Source organism: Gossypium arboreum, chromosome 6, assembly GCF_025698485.1.
Source record: "Gossypium arboreum isolate Shixiya-1 chromosome 6, ASM2569848v2, whole genome shotgun sequence".
Lineage (NCBI taxonomy): Eukaryota > Viridiplantae > Streptophyta > Magnoliopsida > Malvales > Malvaceae > Gossypium > Gossypium arboreum.
This window is the reverse complement of record NC_069075.1, coordinates 7,926,775-7,954,123: the sequence shown is the minus strand read 5'-3', so window position 1 is coordinate 7,954,123 and position 27,349 is coordinate 7,926,775. Positions and strand designations below refer to the sequence as shown.

Sequence of the window (27,349 nt, the reverse complement as noted above, 5' to 3'; positions counted from 1 at the left end):
GGAAACAACTCTTCCTTTGTCTCCAAGCGATTGGCCTAGTCATAGCCTTACTCCTTAAATTAAATTAGTCTAAAATACTAAAAAAAATCATAATAAATAAAGGGTGAGTACTTGGTACATTAGCACTGTATTTTTTTTATTCCACGAACAACCTTAAAAATTAGCACATATCTCTTTTTTAGATATTTATTTTTTTAATATTTTATTATACCCTATAACACACTTATCAATCCCCTGACACTGCTTGTGGAGTCTAAAAACTCTATTGGCAGTGTACAAAATAATTTCTCATAAATAAATCCCTAAAATATAAAAATTTATAAATAAATTATTGTCTTATATACCCAATATGATGTAAACTCGAATCAAAGCTCAAAATTCATAATTCTCATAATAAATTCATCCAAAAATTTATGCTTGTGCAGTTTTCACTAAAATTGTCGTATCTTAAGCTCTTAAAGTCAAAATAAGCCGATTCAAAGTGCTTGTCAAAGCTAAGAGATAGATCTTTCATCAGTATGATACATCTTAACCTAGAAATACCTAGATCCCATAAAAAAATGCGTCACAAGTCAATTGATCATCTAGGCATGAAAATTGAAAACTTTGGTGAAATTAGTTTAGTAAATTTCAACCCATTTGTGCATGTATCATTGTGTCTAGCTTTATTCTCTCAAATTGTATTGTATCCCATAATATGTTATAAGAAAATATTCAACTTTAAAATATTTTTATAATATCTCGATTGTTATTCTTTCATGTAAATTAGATAAATAATAATATAGAATTTACAATATATCCTTTATAGAAAAAAGTTGTGAGGTAATCAAATATGTATATATGGATAATATAAATTTTATAATATTGTCTTTATAAGCCTAATTTGCTATTGGGGCCAAAATTGTATAAAATATTTGGACTTCATGTTCCAATAGAAAATATTTTTCATCTAATAATAAATATATAATTATATTTTAAAAATAAAATAATTTCCTAATTAAAATATTTTACTATTACTATAAAAAGTAACTTGTATAAAAATTAAATTTTTAAACTTAAATTATGTTATGTGTATTTAAAAATAATATGATAATTGGTAATTTATTATAATTCTTGGCGTAATTACCCCAAGAATTAGAAAATATAATTGAGTGGTTGAATTACATTTCGCACCTACAAATTACAACTGTTATGGAAAGGAGAAATTAAAAATAAATCAAATATTAAAACAATTCTCAAAAGAAATGACAAAAGTGTTGAAAATAGGACAATGAGGATCTCATTCATATGTCTTGTCAAGAACCCCCTGACGTTTGTGAAGTATTGAGGTAAAATAATTTTTCTTGCATGGCATCATCAAGGGCTCACAATATCTTATTTTGCTCACTTTTGATCTGATGGTTAAGAGCATCATTATCTACACACTAAAATTGTTTGCTTACAAGTTAACACCCTTTTTCAAGGGTGAAGTCAAGCATGCAGGCTATGTGACCTTCGCCCCTTGGTTAAATCATCCGGTTATACTTTGAGTCTCTCTTAAACTTAAATGATTTAATTTAATTTAATTCCTTTAGTCCTTTTATTAAATAAATATTTTTTTACTTTTTAAAATTAATTATTCAATCTAGGTTATTTTAACATGTACTTTTTATTTTGGCCTTTTAAAATTGTCTCACATTTCACTAAAATTATTGATTTCACCTTATATTTTGCTTTGAAATTTAGAAAAATCTGTCGATCTAAAGAGATTGTAATCAAAAGACTAATTTTTTAATTTGATTTAATAATCAAAAGAGAAGTTGAGTTTATAGCTTAAACAATTTTTATAATTTATTTAATTTTTATTTTTCATCATATTCAAGCTACAAATCATCTGAAACATAAACAAAAGTAAACTATTACATAATTTTTAAATCAACACACAAAGCTTTCCAGTTCTTGTTGCAATCCAACATCTTCGTAACCTTGACAAGTTTGAAAGAAAAACCTTGCAATTTAATTAACCCAAAAAAATATTAATAAAAGAGAGAGAGATAATTTTTATATATATAAAGCCAAATAAATTTGGGTTTGTGTGTATATGTGTGTTGAATTTCATGGCGTTTTCACCTTTAAGGATCAAGGCAAATGATGTTCATTTTACTCCATGCAAATAGGACTTCACGTTTGGAATAGTACATATGCCCAGTAGGATCATAGTAATACTGCATCAACATCACCACCACCATCATTATCAACTTAATATTTGTATACATGTATGTAGGATGAAGGATACAAGGGTGGTTTGGTATACCTTATAAATCCTACCAAGGCCCTTACGGCCAGAAGGAACATAGCGCTCTTCCGCAACCCATCCAGGGAGCAACCAGTCATAGTTAATATCAGTGTTATCAAAGTGCCGGACGGAGACAGCTAGTGACGTCCTTTTACCCCTTTTCTCGGCTCGTTCTCTCACTACTTGTAAGGTGGCTAATGTCAACGGCGACCTCTCCTTAAGCTGATGTGGTCGTGATTGTGGTAGTGCTAATATTGTTGTTGCTTGTCTCCCCCTTTTCTTAGAGCTTGAGCTTGAGCTCGATTGCCCATTCTCTGCCTTCATCACTGTGTTAGAACTTGCCATACTTTTTGTTTTTTGTTTTTTTTTGCTCAATCAAGGTATTACAATACCGCAAATGTAATTTGTTTTGTATGACCCTTCTCCATTTCTCATTATCTATATATAGCCCCAGTGTGGGTTGATAATTTTACATATTTGCATATTTGCCTCTCATTTTCCTCTTTTCTTTTACATTTGTCCCTTAGGGTATTGAATCATTTTCAATTTTGCCCTTGGACATACATATATACCTTTCTATATTAGTTGAGCATAATTTTTAAAAATTTATTTAGGGTTATTTTTTTGTTATACAATTGTTTTTAAAATGAAGTTGTTTTTTAACGTGCGTGGATTATTTTTATGTACGTTGCATGAAAATGCATGTTGCGCGTGCTATCTCACTTAACTTACTCACTTTTATGAGCGCGTATTGTTGATTTTAGATCTTCTATTTTACTTGATCACCGAGAAATTAGGAAAATACATAATTGATATTGATTGAAATGCGATGCTACAAAAAGTTAAATTTTTAAGCAATTTGATATTTCATGTTTATGTGTTAAATTTTAAATGGATTTAGAATATCATAGCTATAACTGCAACCCAATTTTTATAACATTAATATTCAATCTTCCATAAACATGTTTAATTAGTGAACATGAAAGTTTCAAAGATTTACAAGCACTAAATTTATGAAATTTATGATTGTTTGTGTGATTTATGGGTTTTACCAATGAATTTTTAAGAAATGTTTGAAAATAAATTAATATATTGTTTATTTTAATGTTTAATATTCTTATCAAATGATTTAAAAATATTGAATTTAAATCATAATATTCATTATTTAAAGGGTTAAATTGAAATTAATCAAAAACTTTTCGTGGTTCTCACAATATTATGGATTTTAGTTGGGCTTCCCTAGGAAATTAATTATGTAAACTCTGAAAGATTTTTTTCTTTTCTGTTCACACTTGCCATATATTATTTTCTAATTTTAGTTAAAAAGTAAATGGTGACCTGGAAATTTATCTGTAATAATTTAGATAAATCACTGATTTAATTTAGTAATATGATATATATATATATATATATATTTTATTTTAATCGAAAATATTAAATTTTATAGATCTCTAATATTATTATTATCGATATAATATTATTTTAAATTTACGTATGATGTATACAAATATTATATTTATTTAATATAAAAATTAATACTCTTTTTATTATTTTTCCATTATTTAATTTCAATTACGCAGGAAGCTGTTTGACCAAAGTTTAACCCCTTAAAACCTCGGAGTTTGAACAGTAAAATGTCCTTTGTTCATTATCGGAAGGGTATATTGTAATTAATAAATATGGTTAGGGGTGTTAAAGTAACTTGAGAATAGGTAATTACTGCCATACATGCATGTAATCCAGATGGATTTCTTTCCTTGCAGATGCCCCAATTTGCCATTTATATTTTGTAACCGTTCACTGCTTTTAATACTTTTGCCATTTAAAACTTTTCTACAGATTCCTTACCAAATAAACAGCTTTTTCAAATAAACATTTGTTTTTACGGAAAATATCATGGTAAATAATTCATTTTTTTTAATTTATCTCTAAAATACTAGCTTAAATATTACTAAATAAATTTTAAATAAAAAGATAATTATAACATTGTTATTATTTTATATGTATTTTATTTTATTTATTTATTTCTCTATTTTAATTACAAAATAATGAAATTTTAATTATATATTGAAGCTTCACTTTTTTAAAATTATATGTGACTTCAATTTAAATTAACATTTAATTCGATTATATGGTGACCTTTCTCCAGTTTTAAATGCATCGGTTTTATTTCAAAAGTTATATATTGACCTATAGATGAATTATTAGATTATTTTATGTTAAGTTAATTATTTTCTATTGTTAAGAAGGTTCTAGTGGAAAAAATATTAAACAATAAACAAAAAGTAAAAGAGATGATAAAACAATGTATAATTATCATTGTCCAAGTGATAGTGTAGTTAACTATATGAACTAGCCCTTCTTGATATTTTTGAGTCTTAAGCGAAATAATAAATTAGGTCTTTTTTAAATTATAAAATGTAATAAAATAAAAGTTAAAAATTTTAGGGCCCTAGAGATGAAGCATTTATAATTAAAAAATGAAAGTTTTGAGCATTTAATTTATTTATTTTAGTTAAAAAAAATTTTCCCACATTAAAAATTAAAAAATAATTTTTTGGGCTCCTTCCAGCCTTAAGCGATTGCACTAGGCTAAGCTTAATATGACCATGCTTGTCTTTGTGCTTCACCTTATCAAGTAGTTGATGAGGCACTCCCACTTTATGAATCAATCGCATTTTAGACACTCAACTCTCATTAGAGTTTGATGACAAAACCCTTATTAACAACAATATTAACCTGGTGAGGGGTCCACCAAATCTCTGTAGACAACACTTTACGAACTTCTCCTAATGGAATTGGTCTCCCTCAATAAGGGTTTAGCTTAATGTCAAGGTTGAGACTCTAGGAACTTTGAAATTTCAAGTTCGAGTCTCATTTTATGTAAATCCTATGTGGGTTCTCAACCTATATTTATTATAGTTTGTAACGCCCCCGTACCCGAGACCATCGCTGGAGTCGAGCACAATGTGTTAACGGACTTAATTCATTAATTAAACACCTCAAACAATTTATTTTAGAATTTCTAGACAAGCTGGCTAACTGCGTCATAGTCACTAAAAAATTCATATCTCGAGTTACAAAACTCAAAATCCAATTCTGTAAATTTTCCCTAAAAATAGACTCATATATCTAGTTACTAATTTTTTTTTAGAATTTTTGGTTGGGCCAATTAGTACAGTTTATTAGTTAAAGTCTCCCCTGTTTCAGGGTTCGACTACTCTGACCCCTGTGTATTACGGATCAGATATATCCCTATACAGAGTTTCAATGACTATGACGTTTATTTCTCACAAAACTAGACTCAATAAGGATTTCATACATGTAAGGTAAAACTCCTAATTGTTTTTGTACAATTTATGGTGAATTTTTAAATTTAGAATGGGGGATTCAGAAATTGCTCTGACCCTGTTTCACCAAAACGTAAATATTTCATAAAATACAAGTCTTTTACCTATTTTGTTTCTTCCACATGAAAATAGATTCATTAACCTTCAATTAAATATTTTATTCATCATCTAATTCTATCTTTACTATTTTTAGTGATTTTTCAAACTCACATCACTGTTGCTGTGTGATTCTGTTTTATAGTCAATTTCACCATTTTATGGATTTCCATAGGTTAGTTAGCACATAAAGCATACGTATTATCAAATATAATCTCGATTAGCCACTCCAATAGCTAATCATTCTCAAACATTTCCATGTCATCCATGAGCTATATCATAAGATTATATTCACAAAAGGATTATAATGCTATACATGCCATATTCCCAAAATATGCAAGCCACCATACCGAGATGGTCCGTTGATAGTGTGAGCGTGCCTCCAACCGTCCTGATCTCCAAACCGGCTTATCAAAACTACAAGGAATGGAAGGGAAGGAGTAAGCATAAATGCTTAGTAAGTTCACATGCAAATAACAAATAACTTAACAAAGCAATTATACCAACCAACATTAGCATAATATCACCAAAACATATATCACATTTCTATTCATCATTCATCGTCTTACTACTTTATTATTGTCGTATCAAGTCTCAACCCGAGGGTTAAGTACATACATGTCCAAAGTGCCCATTCCACAACACTTACCAATACATCACTTGCATCTTGAGTATTCTTCCATTTCACTAGAATTTTACCCGTTGAACACATCGGAATATAACTCGAATACATGGAAAGTTTGCACATAAGTGCCACATATGTAGCCAAGCTACCATGTAACCCGCCCATAAGCGAACCCGGACTCAACTCAACGAGCTCGGGCGTTCGCATCTATAAGTGAACTCGGACTCAACTCAACGAGCTCGGATGCCCAAATATCCTAATCTATTCCTAAGGTTCAACGGGACTTTCCTTGTTCATACTCCTTTACCATTCTCCTTGGAATACCAATGACGATACTTCGGTAGTCTTTCACATTTTTCACATAATTCATAAAATTTTTGCATGTTGTCCAACAATGACCACAAAGCATAGAATTGCATGATAACAATCATAATATCGTATAAATAGCATTAAATGATTTAAAATAACGGTTATATTACAATATTTACATATGAACTTACGTCGATACAAAATGAGAATAGTCGAGCCTATTCCTCGTAAACTTTATTTTTCCCCTGATCTCGACTCGAATCTCTTTTCTCTTGATCTATAATACCAAATTAATTTATTTAATACACAAATTCATCAAAACAGACCTTAATACAAGCTTTGGTAAAATTACCATTTTGCTCCTAAACTGTCACATATTTACACTTTTGCCCCAAGGCTCGTAAATTAAACCTCATCCTATTTTCTTCTATTTTATGACATGCTGATCATTTTTCCCTTCTATAGCAACATCAAATTCACACTCTAACATGTACTTATGAATATTAGGTATTTTTACCGATTATGTCATTTTACTCGTTTTTACGAAAAATCACTTAGCAAAAGTTGTTTAACACAATCTCAAACTTTATATTCTACCATAAAACATCAAAATTCATACATATCATCCATGGGTAAAATTTTAAATATAAACCCTAGCTCAAAATATTGGTAGAAATAGTTAGATCGAGCTACGAGGATTTCAAAAATATAAAGAACATTAAAAACGGGCATAGAAATCACTTACAATCAAGGCTTAAAAGTGTTGAAACCCTAGCTATGGTGGAGAGAAAAATTTGGCAGCAACTTATGGAGAAGATGATCATTTTTATGTTATTTTTCCCATTTTATTTCATTTAATATTCAAATGACCAAAATGCCCTTCCTTACTAAACTTTCAAAAATTCCATCCATGTCCAATTTTTGTCCATAAACTTAGAAATTGGTAAAATTGCTATTTAAGACCTCCTAATTAATATTTCAAAGCAATTTCATACTAGAAACTTCTAGAATGCAAGTTTTGTAACTTATTCAATATAGTCCCTAACTTCAAATTAAGCACTTTATGCATAGAATTTCTTCACGAAATTTTCACACAATCATGCAATCATATCATAGACCTCAAAATAATCATAAAATAATTATTTCTATCTCAGATTTGTGGTCCCGAAACCACTATTCCGATTAGGCCCTAATTCGGGATATCACATAGTTTATGTTCCACTATATGTGGACTCTGTATTGGTTTATTTTGGTTTAGATTTGGGTATATTTTGATTATCAGCCTGACCATAATTTATAATGATTAATTTATTTTATAGTTATTTGAATGTATTCTTTGTAATTGCAATTGTGACAATATATATATGCATACACAATACACAAGTTTCACATAAAAATGAGACTTTGAAAATTAGAACAAAAGAAATTATTTATGAAATCGAGTTATGATTTTTAGTTAGCTACTTAGATTTTACTCTTTAATGGAAATCTAATTTAAGGACTTAATCTTGTTTGGAGGTGAGTTGTTTCAAGGAATTCAGGACTTGATATTGAAACTAGGTATGAGCATGTTTGCTTGAAAATTTGGTTTGATTTGATTTGGATTCAATAGTCTTTAAGACTTGAGTTTGATTGAATGAAGAGCACATTAAGGGTAACCGAGACTTGATCTAGAAAAATAGGTTTGAATAGAGTAAGATCCAGATGTTTTTAAAATTTGATCTTGGGTCAATGTGGTTGGCTTCAAAGGTCATCGAGACCTGATCTTAAAAATAAATATTATCTCTTTTGTGTTAATACAACCCGATTGGAGAGAGCTTTGATTCATGAGTTTTCAAGACTTTATCTTTGATGAAAAGATATGAAGGACAAATATTGTCCCACCAAAATTGTAAACCCAAACTTTGGGTCAAAATAATTGTAACACCCCTAACCCGTACCTGTCGCTGGAGGGTTAAGGAGTATTACCATACAAGCACGAAATTCCATTTAACTTTATTCGAATAACTCCTGTTGGCACACTTATAAAACCGAATTCCAACTTGTTTTTCCAATTATACAATATACAAAAGAGTCATCTCAAGTTAATGGGTACATTGATTCATTCTTAAGTTCAATTCACATCAAAACATGGAAAACATTAATCGAATATCAACCACACATTCACATTAACTATGTGGAACACATATAGTAACTTAACAAGCCATTTTCGCATGGCTATACATATATACATCATCAAAAAGATACTTATTTAACATAAAAAAGTCAAGCCTATACATGCCATTATCAAAGTTTAGCTACTAGAGTACCGAATAGGCTTAGATAGTGTGGACGACTTCGACTTTGAGATTCCCGAGACCGTAGCTAATGAACGAGATCTATAAAACAGAGAATTAAGGACAACAGAGTAAGCATTTCTATGCTTAGTAAGTTTTAAGCAATGAAATCATTTAAAATTAAAGCATAGCATTCATAAGGCTTATCATCTTTTCTTTGATCGAATGTAACCATGACTAAATATACCACTATTGTTCATGCATGTCATTTAAAATTTTTCCTTGAACACAAATTCATATCACGTAGACAACTTCTTTTTATCCAACCAACTTCATCATTTGGCCGAATACATCTAATTCAATTACAAGGCTAAATAAATACATATACGCATATTCACATATTCATGTTACTTCACACTTCAACCAATATACTCACATGCTTAGAGCCAATCTTAACATATTTCCACTTGAATCAAAATTCATGTATCCTGAATAAGCTATAGACTTCATACAACCCTAAGCAATGGCCGGAAGAGCACTATCCAAATGAATAATCATAATTTAAACCGAATCAAATTTTACAACGTATATACGGTACATACCTGACCATCTTAGGGTTGTGAGCACATTAATTGGAATTATTACAGCAAGATCACACATTTCCAACACAAATGCCTTCGGGACTTAGCCCGAATATAACACCAACACGAATACCTTCGGGACTTAGCCCGGATATAACACCAGCATGAATACCTTCGGGACTTAGCCCGGATATAACACCAGCACGAATGCCTTTGGGACTTAGCCCGGATATAACACCAGCACGAATGCCTTCGGGACTTAGCCCAGATATAAATCTCACACAAGGCCTGCGGGTCGTAGCCCGGTTATAATCCTCAATTATCATGCAAATATATATATCATAACACATTAGCATTTCATTTACATTACTAGAACACAAGCACAACATGCTTATCAACCATTCCACTTTAGGCTCAATAGCCACATACAAAGAACACGATTTCATTTCGCTATCCAACATGATTTCTATAACCATTCGGCTACAAGTCATATGCACAAATTATTTATCTCATTACGTAATTCAAGTAGAACCATTAGGTCACAATTTATTTATTATGCTTATATATCATGATTTTATCAAATCATAAGCTAAGTTCCATTACTCAAAGACTTACCTTGTATCTTTCTGAACAAATTTCGGGTTGGCTATTCCGTGACTTTAGCTTTTCCCTTATCCGATGTTGCCCCTCTATGCTCTTGAGCTATGTTAAACAAGTTTAATTATATTAAACCTTATTCATACCTATCATTCAATAATTACACTTTCATTCTAATATGACACACACACACACACACAATTTTCCTTTACATACACATTCGGCCAAATACAACTATGTTACAAGTCACAACTAAATTATTGATTTGATCAAGTTTACATAATCTTTTAATCAAACTCATTATTCATGACATAATAATCATCAAGAGCCGAATATGTGATCACTTAATAAGCTTAAATTCATGTGAACTTAAGTGTCAAAAATGTCTATGAAATATTTACTCACTATCTTCTATCTTTAACTCAATTTCCTAGCTCCCAATCGGCACACTAGGACCATCTTAATTCATTTCTCATCTTGTTAACATAAACATGGCAAAGCTAATTCCCATAAACAATTATCATCAATTCATTCATTCTCTAGGGACAAAGCTGAATGTTCAATAAGCAAATAAGGCACACAAAGCATGACTTCTTCAATTAAACCTACCATTCTCTATTTCATTGATTTTAACATCAATTTTACTTAGCAACTTCTCACTTTACAATTCGGCAACCATGAAAGCTTCTTTTTAAGCATATTAACTAAATTCTCAGTTATCCAAATCTTAACAAAATCTAGCTAATGGCCGAATATAAATACTTTGCCCCATACCCACGAATTCACTTATTCTAAGCTCAATTTGCCAATTAAGTAAATAACACTAATGTTGAGCATTATTTGACAATTTGTCTTAAGTAGCCGACTAAATTCATGTTCCTAATTCATAATTTCAAGTATTTCATTCACAAGTTACACAAATTATGCTCAAAACCTCAAATTCAATTTCGGTAAGCACAAACATGTTAGCCAAAATTTCCCCAAAGCACTTAAACCACTACTATGCATATCTAACAAGTTTAAACCTCACTTATCCACCTTTACTCATAAGAGCATAAAACAACCACCATTTCTTACCATCCATATCATGGCCGAATGCCCAAATCACCATAGAATTCAAAATTTCAAAATGGGCTAAGTCAAATACTTAGCTATCAACCACACTTAAAAAAATTTAAAGGAAATAACATGAAAATTTTACCTTAATCAAGCAAAAATCAAAGAGTGACCGAAAGCCTAGCTTTCCCTCCTATATTCGGCAAATGAAGAACAAAAGATGAACTAAGCCTTGTTCTTTTCACCTTTCACTATTTTATTTATTTTATTTTAACACCAATAACATATATAATTATAATTATATTATAATACAAATATATGTATAAAATACATACATTTCAATGATTATTCCACATGGCCGGCCACTATATAAAAAAAATGTCAATTTGACATGCAAGTCCTTGTGTTTTAAAGTCACATAATACAAGGCCATTTCAAAATTTACCTAACACATTCTCAAAATTTTCACACAAGTCCATTTTCAATTAATTTCACACCAATTTGCAAAAATTAAAGCATTTAAAAATTCACACAGGCATAAACACATATTTTAGACATAAAATATTATATTCAAATATTTCGGTGACTCGGTTTAGTGGTCCCGAAACCACTTTCCGACTAGGGTCAGAATAGGGCTGTCACAATAATACTTGAAAATTTGGAGCAAATCAAAGAAATTTTATTTATGAAATTGAGTTACAATCTCTAGATAAATTCTTCTCTTCAATGAAACTTCTAAGGGTCTAGACTTGATCTTGGACGACGTAGGTCACTTCAAGGGTTGTCAAAAAATTTGATCTTGAAGTTGAATTGGGAAAGATTTTTGTTTGAGAATTTGGTTTGGTTTAATTTGGATTCAAATGTCGTTGATACTTTATATTGAAAACGATTTTTATCTCTTTTATCCAAAATAATATTTTAATTTTGAGACATATTTTATTTTTAAAAGTATAATCATATGCTATTTTACTAATTTAGGTTAAATAATTTTAAAATTCTATTGGCGGAGATAATTTCTCATATATTTTGACCTATTAAATAATTAAATAAATTAAATAATATTTCTTGTAAATTAATTATATTAATGTTAACTAGTTAAACATATTTATTGTTACTTATTTATACTTGGCCATAATTAACAATGACAATAAGTATCGATACTATTTTCTAAAAGTTTGATTGAATTAGTGTCATCCATCAAGAGAGTATCAAACCAAATACAAAATTACCAAAATTTATTTTTAACAAAATAACAATATTATTTTGAGTGTATTTTTTTACATTTATATATAAAAACTAGAAAAATACACATATAATAAGATTTAAACTTAAGGCACTACAATTTTTAATGTTTTAACTTTACTATTTCAACGAAAGCCTCATTTGGGTATTATATAATCTTTTTATAAATATATATGTTAAATGAATTGTTTCACTCACATCGTAGGTGTACCATAATCTAATATGTTTGATTTTAGAGAGTGAATAACTCAAAAAATGAAATAGTAAAATAATTAAATAAAATTGCATGAAATATTTTTTTTTGTTAATTCTTTTAGTAATCGTATTGTAAAATAATATTTTTACTCCTATTCAATTACTTTGTTATGTTTGTGAATTGGGTGATTATAAAATTTTATTGAAATAATAATAAAAGCTCTTCCTTTCATCATTTTATCTTGATAATGCAAGTACTTTCATTTCATTCAAATAACTTTTTCATTTACATTGATTTACTAAGCTAATCAAGAGGGAAACATAGCTTTTGCTCCAATTTCTTGAGGATAAAAATTATTCAAATTTGAATATAAAATATAGAATTATTCATGACATGTTGGTTATTAGTGTAATCATCTGAGGAAGAAATTTTATTTATTATATATGCTTTAAAATAGTTAGACATAAAATAAAATATAAGTAGTATAAATTTATATTTAAAATTTTAGCGATGAGTAAAACTCTTGTAAAAATAAAGCTTCTTCAAAATAAGAACAAAAAATCTTCTTTTACCACAAATAAATTATGCGGGTGGTTAAAATTATTAATTGTAATTAGTTTATTATGAACTCATGTTGAAACATGTGAAAATATAGTATTATCTTTGTGCAGGGTGAGAAGAATATCACATGGTGTAATTGTTGAATGTAAGACACAAGCTACAACCTTCAATATTCAGAGCCTCAACCTTTGTCAATTATGCTGAGACCTCATTCGCTCATATGAGCCACTCTTAATCATATATATTTAAGTACAAAAATTATAATATATGGAGATTTTAAACAAATAATTGATTGTATAAAACTAATTTAAGTATTTACTAGATTATGGGGCACTCATAATATAGGTGAAAAACAAAATTATGTAACAGATGTATTTATAAAAATTAATATAAATAACAAATGAGGCTTTAGTTAAATGGTAAAATACAAAATTGAAAACTATAGAGACATATATATGTTCAAATCCTATTATATACATGGTTTTCTATTTCTCTTTATAAAAGATACAAAATGACAAAAGCACTGTCCAAGTAATAAAATGTCCTTTGTAAAAGTAAATATATTTATGTTATTGTGAGTTGATACTCGATTAACTCATTAAACAAATTTAATAAAGTATAGTATAAATAAATATTATATAAATAAAACTAATTGGGCTTCTCTACTTAAGCCTAAAAAGGCAGGCCCAGGGGAAATAGAAAAGCATATCTTTCGCTCTCTATTTTAATCAAAGCAAGGAAAAAATAATAGCAAAATTACTCTAACTTCGCCCACCGTGGGGCTCGAACCCACGACCACAAGGTTAAGAGCCTTGCGCTCTACCGACTGAGCTAGACGGGCTTAGTTGAACAATGTTCGAGCTTTAAATAAAAGTATTAAAATGGCGAGTGCTACCGTCATGCCAAGGTTATCAAACTCGTGTTGTTATTGTTCACAAAGATTAAAAAGATTCATATAGATACAACTACTCATGATTAGATTATTTATCTGAAAATTAAGATGGTTTGAATAAAATACAATACTCGAAGAATAGGTTTGGATAGAATTTAAGGTTCATCTTTTATATAGCTCAAGATTTGGGCAAGATTTTTATGGCCCTAACCCCGTCCAAATTTAATATATTATGTTATTAAAATTTATTATATTAATTAAAATTTATATTTATATTAAATTACTAACCCAATAATAATTAAAGTCATTATCCAAAACCTAAAAAAAAATTTACCTAACTAAATAACCCAACTCAAAATATAAAATTTTAAAATTATATTTAATACAATAAAACATTTATTATATTTATAGTAATATTTTTAATTAATTTGTTAGAAAACTTTTATTTTAGCATTTTTAGTGATACTATATTTTTATAAAAATATTTTGAAATAAAAGTAATCTAAAAATTCAAATATGAACAAGTCAGTCAATCCAATTTATCTTTCTTAAATTATATCGAGTAAAAAATTAAACCTATTTTTTAAACCAAACCAAACTAAATCGAGCTTAAATTTAAAAATTAATTTAAATATCTTAATGAATCCTACCCTGCCCATGTTGGTTCTCCTGAATAATATGTAATCATGAGTAAAATTATAGAGATGCACTTGTTGATGGAATTTGTGGTTTTTCCTCATTTGTTTTTTGCTCTCCCATCACGTGATCAATGTAAACATGGTTTTCATAATAGAATTAGTATAAACATAGTTTTCCACAACGTAATTAATTGAAAAATATTTTCTCTATCATATAATAAATATAAACATACTTTTCATAATATAACTGCTTTTAAATTAATATTGTAATATATTAAACTCTTTTTGTTAATCACTATAATTAAGTGTTTAATTTATGATCACGTCATAAAAATTTATAAGAGAAAATACGAAAAGATAAGTGACATATTTAAAATTTTAGTTCATATGTGAATATTTCATTCATAAAAATGTATATGATCACAAGATAATTATCCATACTATAATAAAATGATTGACTAAATTTAGTGTCATCAAAGTCAATTGATAAAAATACGAAAAAGTTAAAAATTGTTGTTTTATTAAAAATATAGACATAATAATATCATTTAATTATTTTATATATTAAATTAAACTCATCTTGTACTCTTAAACTAAGAATGTAAAAAATCATTTTCTCAATTATACCTACTATTATTATTCATGTAACTTTTAATTATTAAGAAAAAAACCTATCCACTTTTTTAAAAATATTATTATTTATTAAAAGAGAAAATCTCAAAAGTATACACAAAATTTGATTAAATGTATAATTTGATACATGAACTTTGATTTGGTGTAATTCTACACATGAAATTTTGATTATGGTTCATAATTTTGATTCAACTATACACATTTAAAGAAATAAACACATAAATTTATTTTTATATTGGATAAATATAATTATTTGTGTATGCAATGAACATAAAATGTACTATATCAATAATTGTGTTAATAATTTGTGAGAATTGCATTGAATCAAAATTTACGTATCACACCATTTTAAATTTACGTATGGTGTACACAAATATTATATTTATCTAATATGAAAATTAATATGGTTTTTATTATTTTTCCATTATTTAATTTCAATTACGTAGCACGCTGTTTGACCAAAGTTTAACCCCCTGGAAAATCTCGGAGTTTGAATCAAAATTTCATGTATAAAATTACAAAAATAAAATAAAGTTTATGTATAAAAATGCATATTAGATCAAAGTTCATATATATTTTTAGATTTATCTTTTTCTTAAAATGTAAGATCTATATAGGAATTATTATTTTTAAAATATAAATTTATATATAATATATTACCTTTTCACATGTTTGTTTTACAATCTTTTTTGGAAATAGACTTGTTCAAAAGCCTACTGACATTAGCCCGAAAAAGTATTTGAAATATAAGAGGGTTTAGATAAAAGTACAGGACTCGAAAATGGGTTTTGAAAAAAAAATAGGTCCATTTAAAATATATGTCGAGCTTGGACTCCAAAATTTAAGGATTAAGCCTAACTTATTTTCTACTTTGTAATCTATTTTTATTTTATTTTTATATAATATGTAATTTATATAAAATTAAATTAAATATATAATAATATAAATGTAATGTATAAAAGATATGATAAATGTAAAAAAAAATTATGCTAAGTTATTGATGATTAAAATTCAATAAAAGAAATTCACCAAAAAAGTAGTAAAAGAAAAATTAAATTAATAAATAATATATTTAAAAAGAATTAAAAATAATATAGATGGACCTAAACTGAGTTTAGGTTGGTCATTTTTAAATATGAGTGCGTTTGACCAATACTTGAGGTCCATATTTTGAACAGGGTCAGGCTTAGATAAGCATAAAGTGGGTTGATATCACCACATGAGTCTAACTCGACTTGGGACGTGAACACCTCTATTTGGAGATTAGGATTTAGTTAGTTTGTATGCATATTATCAATAATTTATATATAAATATGCATGCATATGAAATAACTTTATGTAACACTCCTCTCCTGACTCGATCACCAAGTCCAAACTATAGGATGTTACATTCGTTGTCGAACCAACTACCCTTAAATTCACAATATAATAGTCATTTACGCATGCAATTCATTGTCAATCACATTCATTTTAGGTTAAACAAACAATTATGAACCTTAATCGAGCTTACAAAAGCTCTTTTATCATCCTGAGTATAAAATATGACCAAATTGCGATGTCGCGACTTCATATAGTGCTTGTCACAACATGGCCGTCTTTGAAACGATAAGCCCTAACTCTTCATGACGTCACTTCTTGTAATGGCAACGGTGCGACATCCAAAATCTAAGGTCACAACATGGCCTCTATTGTTCGTAAAAATGACCATTTGGTACCTATTTCATACTTTTCAACCAAACCTATCAATTTATGCATCACTAAGTTCATTTGAATCAAAACACACTAAGCACATGCCAAACAAGCTCAACATCCATAATCAACTTCAAAACAAGATGTCTAATACATTTTCACCAATTAACTTGAGCATTTCAATACCATTTGAGCATACTAACCAAATTCATTCAAATGCCTTGCCAAATCTATCATAACATACCATTCCACTTTCAATACACACATAATTCATTCATCAACACTTTTATGGCATTAACCATGAACCAAAATAACCATTTATTAACATATACCTTAAGCAAAATCATTATACATACCAATTCATACATCCACTTAACCATTCTTTTTACCTCATACCACATTTTTTTATATACCAAATTTAAATAGGTACATATATCATCTCCTTAAGACATCAACCATTGTCATGAAACACCTTTGACATCATCACAAGCCAAATTCATTTCCATGTTCAACTCATTAAGACTTGTAAACATTAAATTATTTACCAAGACACCTATATACATGCCACAACCCTAGGTTCAAAATGATCAAACATCTACCAATTCAGTGATAGGATAGTGTGAGCTTCGAGTCGATCCAGCTTGACACATTTCGCAATATATTGATCTATAAGAAAAAGGGAAAACAAACTGGGTAAGCATATAAAATGTTTAGTAAGGCATTAAATAAGGCTTACCTTATATTACAATCAAATGCAATATGCTACCATAATTTGACATAGTTGGCTAGTCATGGCAACACACAACAGTAACAAGGTGAGTTTAATATATAATCAAACCAAATGACATCTCAACCATATATCAATCCAGTTCATTTTAAAGTCAATATCCTAATACCATGCTCATGCTCAATTCAACATTTATCCATTTGAACATCAAGCTCATATCATGTCATTTCAATTTTTCATTTTACATTAACCACTTAGCTTGATGAACTCAAGTAAATGGACTCGGATATACAAGTAACTACATCACACCAATTGCTCATTCAAGCTGAATACATATTTATGTTAGGTTACCATTCTAGGCTAAACCTTTATAACGACAAATCCAATTACTTGTACAAGCTAAATATATATACATGTCAGGTTACCAGTCCAGGCTAAACTTGTGTCATATGTATCTTTGAGTCCGTAACAAATGCTAGATCTCGGTAATATATGTAACCAATCTAGTACAAGTGCGCATAAAACCCTATTGAAATGTCAATTGTATCCTAACCTTTACTAAGTTCATAGGGGCCCCTTTTTCAATTATAATCAACATTTTACTAAGTTCATAGGGGCCCCTTTTTCAATTATAATCAACATTTTACAATTTTGTCTAATTCTCACCTTTTTCATCAATTCACAATTAATCGCATATATAATTACAAATCAAATTTACAAAAACCTATATAAAAAAATTATCATATGAACTTACCTGGAAAAAATAGCAAACAAGTTGAATATTCAAGGACTAATCAACAATTTTGACTTTTCCCTAATTACCTCTAGTTTGATCTAATTCTCGATCTAAGCAGTTATTTTAGACAATTCATCAATACCAAATATTTATGCATTGTATCGTGATATGAATGAACCTATGGAACTTCATTTTTCGATGCCCTAAAGTTTTGAATTTTATTCAATTAGTCCCTAAAATCAAAATAACTATATCTTTCAATTTTGAGCTTCGATTTTAAAACTGATTTCAATTACATTCGTTATAGTTCCTCTACTATCTATTATTACTGAAATTTCACATCATTTTCACAATTTATTCACTTTAATCCTTATGTACAAAACTAACAATTTAAGCATTACAATCTAGTCATTTTTCATATCTAAACTTAAAATCTATCAATTTAATACCAATATCTTCAAGAAATCAACAATGGAAACCTTCAAAAACCTTAATATTTTTAGAAATTGGCACATGGGCTAGCTAAATCAAGCTCTCATGACCTCACAAACATAAAAATTATAAGAAAAAAACTTCAATTACCTTAACAATTGAGGATCAAAAGCTTAGAAACCTAAGAACATTTTTATCTTTTCTTTTCTTGGATGAATTCGCCATGAATTCCACTAAATTTTGTTTTTATACATAGATTAAAATTTTATTAACTTTAATTAACTTTACTTACTTCATTAAATCCTAGTAAATGTAAACCTTAATCATAATTAATAAACAAAATGAGTGGAATATAACATCATTCTCCACTATAGGATGAATTTAAATGGTTTATTTACCATTTCGAACCTTTAATTATTTAAAATCTATAGCGATAATATTTTTACAATTTAATCCCTGCCCCTTAATTAAGCAATTAATTGACAAAATTATTGGATTGAACTCTAATATACTGTTATACCAACCTCGTAAATATTCATATTTAATATTTATAGGCTTAGTTTACGAAAATGGGGTCCCAAAATTGCCTTTTCTGACACCATTAAAAATCAAGTTGTTACACTTTAAATTTTAAAATCATAACTACAAATGTTTAAAATTTTATTTTAAATAACATTTATACATTCTTTATATATATATAATTCTTTTTTGGGTAAATTACAATAACAAGGCAAATCCTAAATAACAAACGTGACTAGCATGACTTAAACTCAAGCCACACCTAAGGCGATGAACACCCTTTACCACCAAGCCATCACATGGGATATGATTAGCTTAATCATAGATTTTATGTAAGTATATAACATATATTACTTTTCTATCTTAATTTCCTTTTAACTTAATATTAACAAGTTTTTCAAGTTTTTTTTTAATATATCGAATTTAATTTTTCTAATATGTTAGTATATATGTGAGTATAGGATTGCTAGTTCATAGTTGGTAGAACTTAACTAGTTTGTCAATTGAATGAAGAACCAATGGTCTAAATAATTCATCTGATACTATAAAATCAAAAAAATTGGTTGAACCACTAAAACCGTTCTAATCGATTAAAAATTAGTTGAATTTGGTTAAAGCTAATTTAAATATTTAATTTTATTGTTATAATTTATAAAATGATTGTTTGTATTTCTATTGTTATTTATTTATGTTTGTTATTTTTTTCTACTTTTTTGGTAAATGTTCAATTTTTTTAATTTTTTATTAATTTTACAATTAAACTAACAATCAAACAATTGTTTAACCAATTTGACTAATGGTTCAATTTTTACAACATGACATATTATCCGACTAACATAATCACTTTGTATTTATATGATCACTAATTAAAATATGACCAAAACAACACTATTAATTTTGAATTTCCAACATAAAACATAACCCTTAATTACCCTTAATTACTATAATTTTGCATATTGCCATGATTGTTAATTAGGTTTATTTGATTTGTTGCATAATTGTTTCTATTTTAATTGTTAATGTTGTGTAAAACTATTAAGTTGAAAATTAAATTAAATTTAATTTTAGGTTACCTAAGTTTCAATATTTTTATTTAATTATGAATTGCATCCCTTTATTTTATGAAAATTCAAAATTAATCTCTTTACTTAAAATTGTTAGAATTTAATCATTGTATTTTAGGATAACTACGAAGTTAGTCTAATTGTTGATAAATACATAAAATTTAGCTGCTGATCTTTGTTAGTTTATTGCATATAAATTGTTGAAATATTAATTTTGCTAATTCATTGCATAAAAATTGATCAACTGTTAATTTCTAAATCAATAGCTTAACAGCCCTACCAATTGAAGCAACTTATTAATTTTCATTAAATATGATGATCAAAAATTTTGAAAATTTAAAGAGACTTAGTAAAGTAAATATATGTTCATATGAGAAAGAAAAACTTCAAATTTTATTTTAAATCACTAAAACAATAAACTTGAGATTTTAAGTTTTCAAAACTTAATTCTAAACATTCCGGATGAAAAATTTCTAGACACAAGTAATTTTCTTTTATAAATAAACAAATAATTGGCTCAATTGGTAAAAGCAGAGTTCTAGGGTCTTGAGTACCTTAGTTTGAGACTTATCATGTGCAATTATATATGTGAGTCATTGACTCTTATCATGTGTGATTGATCCACTGTGTGCATGGGTTTTAACCTAGTTTAATGACTTTGGTTTAAATTATACTAATTTTTAATTCTTGTATCGTAAAAGTTTGATTTTACTTTGTGATCATTTGTAATGTAACAGTGTAATACTTGTGATTATTCGAACATATATTTGTATTTCATAATTCTTTATAATAATAATAATAATAATAATAATAATAATAATAAACACCCTTCTCCAGCACATCGTAAAAGTGAGTTAAGGCAAAAAAGGTAGTCCCATTCTAGGGGGAAAGAGAATACCAAAATTTTCACTCTTTATTTAAAGGAAAGCCCAGAATAAAAACAAAGAAAGCGTAAAAGTGAGTTAAACTTAAGGCTAAAAAGGTAGGCCCGCAAAGGAAAGCCCGGATAAAAACAAAGAAGACGCCCACCGTGGGGCTCGAACCCACGACCACAAGGTTAAGAGCCTTGCGCTCTACCGACTGAGCTAGACGGGCTTTGTTGATACTGTTGCGAAAATGTCTTATAACAATAATGAATATTTTGACTTTGGAGTCTGAAATTAGAATGTAGAATAAAAGAAATAGAAGACTTTTAAATTTTGTGTATGATTTATGTGAATAATATATGAAATATAATGTTGAAATTAAATAAATATAAGGGAGTTATATGCATAAATTCATGTGAAACTAAATTAAGTTGACATATTAGGTATTTAACATCCAAGTATAAAAATCAGTAAAGAATACAGTTCAAACTGCAATTTCTTGGTCAAGCAAAACCACTAGTTTAACAAATCTATACCCAAATTTGCCTAACAATGTTCATATTGTCACCACATCCCATTGCATTTCTAGCTAATTTGGAAGTTGAATGTATCCAAACTTATTAGTTCAAGACTTAAACAAGTTAATTTCATTTCATTCTCTTTTAACTTTTTTTCGATTATATTATAAAAATATTTTTGACCATAAATACTTATCCGATTTAAAATAAATACCGACAACTAAATGAGAATTTTCCATATATATATATATTCCATCATTACGTATGCAAATCATCTTCCAAGAGAGTAGTTGGTGACTCAACTGTTTTTTTATGGTAATGGAGTTGTTAAGTGTGTATATATATACTATCCCTAATTATTTAAAGGCTTGTTTAATCCTTGATATTTCCAAAAAGAAAAACAATGGGGAGTGTTGTTTTCCATGAATTCAAGAGACAAGCTTCTTTTTTCTTAAAAGAACAGATCAAAACTGTAAGATTGGCTTTAACAGATGTTACACCAGTTGAATTGTAAGCTTCTTTTTTCTTACAATAGTTTAGTTTTAAACCATGTTCTTCAATATAATTCCTTGTTTTATCCTTGTTTTTGAAGCTTAACTGAAGAAGCCACAGATGGGAACATGTTATCACCAAATGCATGTAAACTGGCTGAAATATCAAGGGCTGCCTTTGAAGTTGATGATTATTGGAGAATTGTTAAGATTTTACATAAGAGGTTATCAACTTTTTCCTTTTTCCTTTTTCATTCTAACATTTGAGATTATTTATTATTGAAGTCCAATAGGCCATATGATTAATGATTATTGATAAATTTACCATCTCATCTTTTGAATTCGGGTTTAATAATCTTTTAATTTTTTCTAACCCTTTTTCTTATTTTCAAGTTTTGACATTCTAAAGAAAAAATAAGATTTTTTCTTTTTTTTTTTTTTTGACAAACTCATACTTTGAACTCAAACTTAATCAAATTTGTTTCATTTTTAATATTTAATAGACCTTAGATTCAACTCTCGATATATATAGTGGTGAAGTTGGGGGCGCGTAGTGGCTTTGATCCCCTGATTAAATAGGAAAATTTCCCTTTAGCCTCTCCCAAAATATAAATCATTTAAATTAATTTTTTTAGCTCTTGCATAAATGAAAAATTTTCATTTCTAGCCCCTCCAAAAATATAAATAGGTTAAAATGTGCCAAAAGTCCTTGTACTTTTTGAAAATTAGGAATTTAATCCCTCTACTTTTCAGATTTTAAAATTTAGATCCAACTGTTAACACTACTAAGTCCTTTTTGTTAAATTCAAGTTAATTACAAATTTATTTAACTTCATGGCTACCAAGTGAGTATGTTTATATTTTAAAAAATTTCATAGTAACAAATTTAACAAAAAGAATATAGAAGAGTTAACAGTTGGACATGAATTTTGGAATCTGAAAAGTAAAAGGGCTAAATTCCATAAAATAAAAGTATAAGAACAAAATTTTTAAAATTCTAGAAGTACGGAGACTTTTGGCATATTTTAACCATATAATTAATGTAATTTAAGGATTCTATGAGAAGTTCTTTAACCTTTATCTCTCCAAAACCCTAAATAAATTTTCTAGCTTTACCATTGGATATACACAATTTTTTCTTCTTATCGAATTCTAATGTAAGAAACTTTATTATAAGGAAAGAAAACCCTCATATTTTCTTGTAAATTACCATATTCTTAACTCGGTTTACTTTCATATTTAACTAATGGCATCCCTTCAAATCATCAATTTTTTCTTATTTTCAAACTTCAACAATATTTTTTTTATGTTTCAGGTTGTCCAAGTTTGATGCAAAGCATTGGCGGGCATCCTACAATGCTTTAGTATTATTGGAATATTTGTTAACTCATGGTCCTTTAAGGGTTGCTGAGGAGTTTCAAAACGATGAACATTACATCAAGCAAATGGCAAATTTTCAGTACATTGATGAAAAAAGGTTGCTAACTTCATTTATTAATCCATTAACTTCTCATCATTCAATCAATATATATTTATGGAAAATTACAGTATCTTAAAAAAAAAATTGCAGGTTCAACTGGGGATTGAGAGTGAGAAAATTATCGGAGAAAATCTTGAAATTACTTGAAAATGAATCATTTCTCAAAGAAGAAAGATCAAGAGCTCGACAACTAACAATGGGGATCAAAGGCTTTGGGAGCTTCAACAAGATTTCACCTTCAAAAGATGAGAGTTTCAACTGGTTTAGCAACAATGGAAGGTTTGGGTCTATGTTATATTTTGATCAAAACGATGAAGAGCATTATTTCTGGGAATTTAAAGAGAAATTAACTCCATGGAAGCTTGAAGAAACTAAAGGTACTAATATGAGTTTAAAAAGAAGTAAAGATGGAGAATATGAAATCAAGATGGAACATCCATTTTGCGAGGATGAAATGGAAGATGTTGTAGAATCATTGCTTTCTTAAATTATGTGAAAAAAAAATATGAAACAACAAAGACAGGTTTTATTGTTGTCTTGATAATGCTATGATAGTGTTCCAAAATATGTATTGTTTAGGGTTTTTCTATAGTTTTGTTTGTATTGTAGGAATGTGCCAAAGAGTGGAATTGAATTTGAGTTTTAAAAATAAAACCAATCAAGCTCCAACCCAACTTTAATCCACAAATTTTAAGTCAATCTTTAGCTTAATCCTTTTACAGTTTGAGTCTGTGTTCAAACTTTGGTTAAAATCGAATTAATCGATCGAACTAATCTAATTCGATTAATGGTCGGTAAACCGATCTAGTTTGGTCGAAGGTTGGTTAAAGGTTTTTTGAAATTTCGGGTAACAGTTAATTCGGTTTGAAATCGAGTAATGAACCAAACTTAATAAATAATATTATAAATTATATGTATTAGGCTATTACTAGTTCGATTAATTTGATTAAGTTTGGTTAATTCGGTCAAATGAACATTATAAATTTATATGTTTTATACTTGTTTTAACAAAAAAAAAATAACATATAAATTTCGATTAATTCAGTTAATCGACTGAGTCAACCGAAATATTTTGATTTGGCTAATTTTTTTTGAAATAATTTCGTTTCAGTTAACGGTTAAAAGATTAAATAGTTTGGTTAATTTAGTTAATACTAATTCGGTTTAGTTAACCAATTAGTTAACCATTTGAACACCCCTATGCTTAACTCATGAGACCTAGTCTTCATCATGGGCCAGGTTGGGTTCTATTTGAGTCGATGCAAAATTTTAGGTTCGTTTTCTAAGCTTGGATTCGATCCAACTAAAAAAATGGGTTAAAATTTTGTCCAAGTCTGACCTAGATTAATAATGTTAAAACCAAGCTCGACCGGGCAATATTAAATTTTTAGATTATTTTTAAATAAAAATAAATTAAAAATATAACACATCAAATATACTAAAAACAATAAAATAAATATTTCTCAATAAATTCAAAATACATTAAAAAATATTTTATACTTAAATAACATTAAAATAGTTACAACTTAGCAAGTAAAACACCTCTAAAATTATAGCAAAATTAACCATAAAACAAGAGTTATATAATATTCAAATAATAGCAACAAAATAGTAGCAAAATGATAGTAAAACATCAATGAAATAACAGCAAGACAACAAAAAAGCAACAACAAATCCTAGCCAAGGCTTAACCCGTTTAGAAAATGAAACTTATTTTTTGTCCAAGCTCACATTTTGGGTGAGTTTTTGAGCCTGAACAGGTGATCCGACCCATGATCAAGTCTAATTAAACTCATATTCTAAATGAGATAATTTTATATAATACAATACAGATTAATATTAGAGGTAAGTTTGGTTTGGTTTTCCTTTTTTCAAAGTGTCAATGATAATCAGTTTAGATCAATTCTTGATTTTTTCATGTTAATTTTAAATTTTAGATTTTAAAACTTATTTTGATAAAAACGAGTTTTATTTTATGACTATTTAAATTGTATGTGACAATTGGTTCAGTTGAATTCTTTGTTTTTTCATACTAATTTTAAATTTTAAATTTTAATATTTTATTTTTTAATAAAATAAACTTTTTTATGATTCTTGAATATTATCTAATAAAATTTCAAAGTCATAAATATTTCAAAAAAATTCAAGTTAAACAAAACCAATAACTCTTATATAATATTTTTTATGAAAATATTTTTATATAAAAATTTAAATTATTTTTACATCATAAAAAATTAAAATAATTAAAATTAAAAATTAGAATTAAATACGATTCTAATTTTTAACTCGAATTTTCTAAATTATTTTCCTAAACCTAATCACGGAGTTTGGATCTGGGCTTAAAAGCCCAAGGAAAACAACACGAATTCATGCATGGTTTAGCCCACTTCATTATTGAGTCGTGGATATAAGGGATGTAAATTATAATTATTACAATTTTTTTTTGTATTTAGACTTTTATTCAAGTAATAATTCTATTTTAAATTTAAAACAATTTTTAACTAATAATTGTATTTTAAATTATACAAATTCTATTAAATTATAATTATTTTTAAATGTATAATTATCAAAACTTCTATTTTATTTAAACTTTTTAATTAATAATTCTTAAATAAATATTATAATATTTTTAAATTTGAATTAAGTAATATAATAGAAATTAAAAGGTATTCTCGTTGGTTCAAAAGTTTTCTAAACTCGTGCATTTATAAAGATAACTTCTAATGTCGCATGTGATTTTAAGTGTTTAATATTTAATTAATTTTAAAATATTGTACTTTTAATTGCAAGAATTAGCGTAAAATAATTTTTTATTTTAATCATTCAATATAATTAAAATGTATTAGTTTATAAATTCAAATAATATAAATACAAATTTTCAAATAATAAATAAATCATTTTTAACATATTCAACATACAATATAATTTTACTTTATGTAATTAATACAAAGTAACATTATTCAAAATAATAACTAATTAACATAATTAATTCTAATATTAATTAAGTGATAATAAATACTAATAACAATAAATTATAATTATAATTATAATTATCACATCCTTTTTCCTATATTTTATGCTTAGAGTTCTAATAATTCTATTTTAAAATCAAGACAACTTTTAATTAATAATTGTAATTTAAATGCTTATCTTGTTTTTGTTATAATGTTATAACGAATCTTTATTTTGTTTTTTTATCATATTCATATCAGATTTAGATCGACAAAAATTGAACAATCAAATAAAATTAAACTCAAAATTAAACCCATGACCTATCAGAATTAGAATAAAAAAAAATGCAATGGTCTTTGGTTTGTTCCGCCATCCTCCCAATAAATCAATAGGATTCGTTTTCAATATAATCCTATGCATTCACGAGTTCTGTCATCCCTATCGCTCTCAATTAATGCTTGGGTTTGAATTCTCCAATGGAGCCTTAAATTAATATTTCTATTTATTTAATAAAAATAAAATAAATTTTGTTCTTGAGTCAACATTCT

General features: G+C 27.5%; 2 protein-coding genes and 2 non-coding genes across 5 annotated transcripts; 1 reads left to right on the top strand and 3 right to left on the bottom strand.

Moving 5' to 3' along the window:
* Positions 1 to 1,804: 1,804 nt before the first annotated feature.
* On the bottom strand, positions 1,805 to 2,693 carry LOC108485891 (uncharacterized). 2 transcript variants are annotated; one of them, XM_017789735.2, is made up of 3 exons: positions 2,294 to 2,693; positions 2,110 to 2,204; positions 1,805 to 1,987 (listed from the first exon to the last, which is right to left on the bottom strand). In XM_017789735.2, the coding sequence occupies exons 1-2, from the start codon at positions 2,618 to 2,620 to the stop codon at positions 2,112 to 2,114; spliced, it is 420 nt and encodes a 139-aa protein (XP_017645224.1). In that variant the 5' UTR covers positions 2,621 to 2,693; the 3' UTR covers positions 1,805 to 1,987; positions 2,110 to 2,111. The 2 variants fall into 2 exon arrangements, with proteins under 2 accessions (XP_017645224.1, XP_017645225.1); XM_017789736.2 differs by having other exon boundaries at positions 1,805 to 1,964.
* Positions 2,694 to 13,932: 11,239 nt separating this feature from the next.
* TRNAK-CUU (transfer RNA lysine (anticodon CUU)) lies at positions 13,933 to 14,005 on the bottom strand. The gene has a single exon. It is a non-coding gene; the product is annotated as a tRNA-Lys (tRNA).
* Positions 14,006 to 21,516: 7,511 nt separating this feature from the next.
* On the bottom strand, positions 21,517 to 21,589 carry TRNAK-CUU (transfer RNA lysine (anticodon CUU)). The gene has a single exon. It is a non-coding gene; the product is annotated as a tRNA-Lys (tRNA).
* A 665-nt stretch (positions 21,590 to 22,254) lies between these two features.
* LOC108485347 (ENTH domain-containing protein C794.11c-like) lies at positions 22,255 to 24,507 on the top strand. Its single transcript, XM_017789160.2, has 4 exons — positions 22,255 to 22,388; positions 22,471 to 22,593; positions 23,685 to 23,846; positions 23,940 to 24,507. The coding sequence occupies exons 1-4, from the start codon at positions 22,282 to 22,284 to the stop codon at positions 24,334 to 24,336; spliced, it is 789 nt and encodes a 262-aa protein (XP_017644649.1). The 5' UTR covers positions 22,255 to 22,281; the 3' UTR covers positions 24,337 to 24,507.
* Positions 24,508 to 27,349: the final 2,842 nt, after the last annotated feature.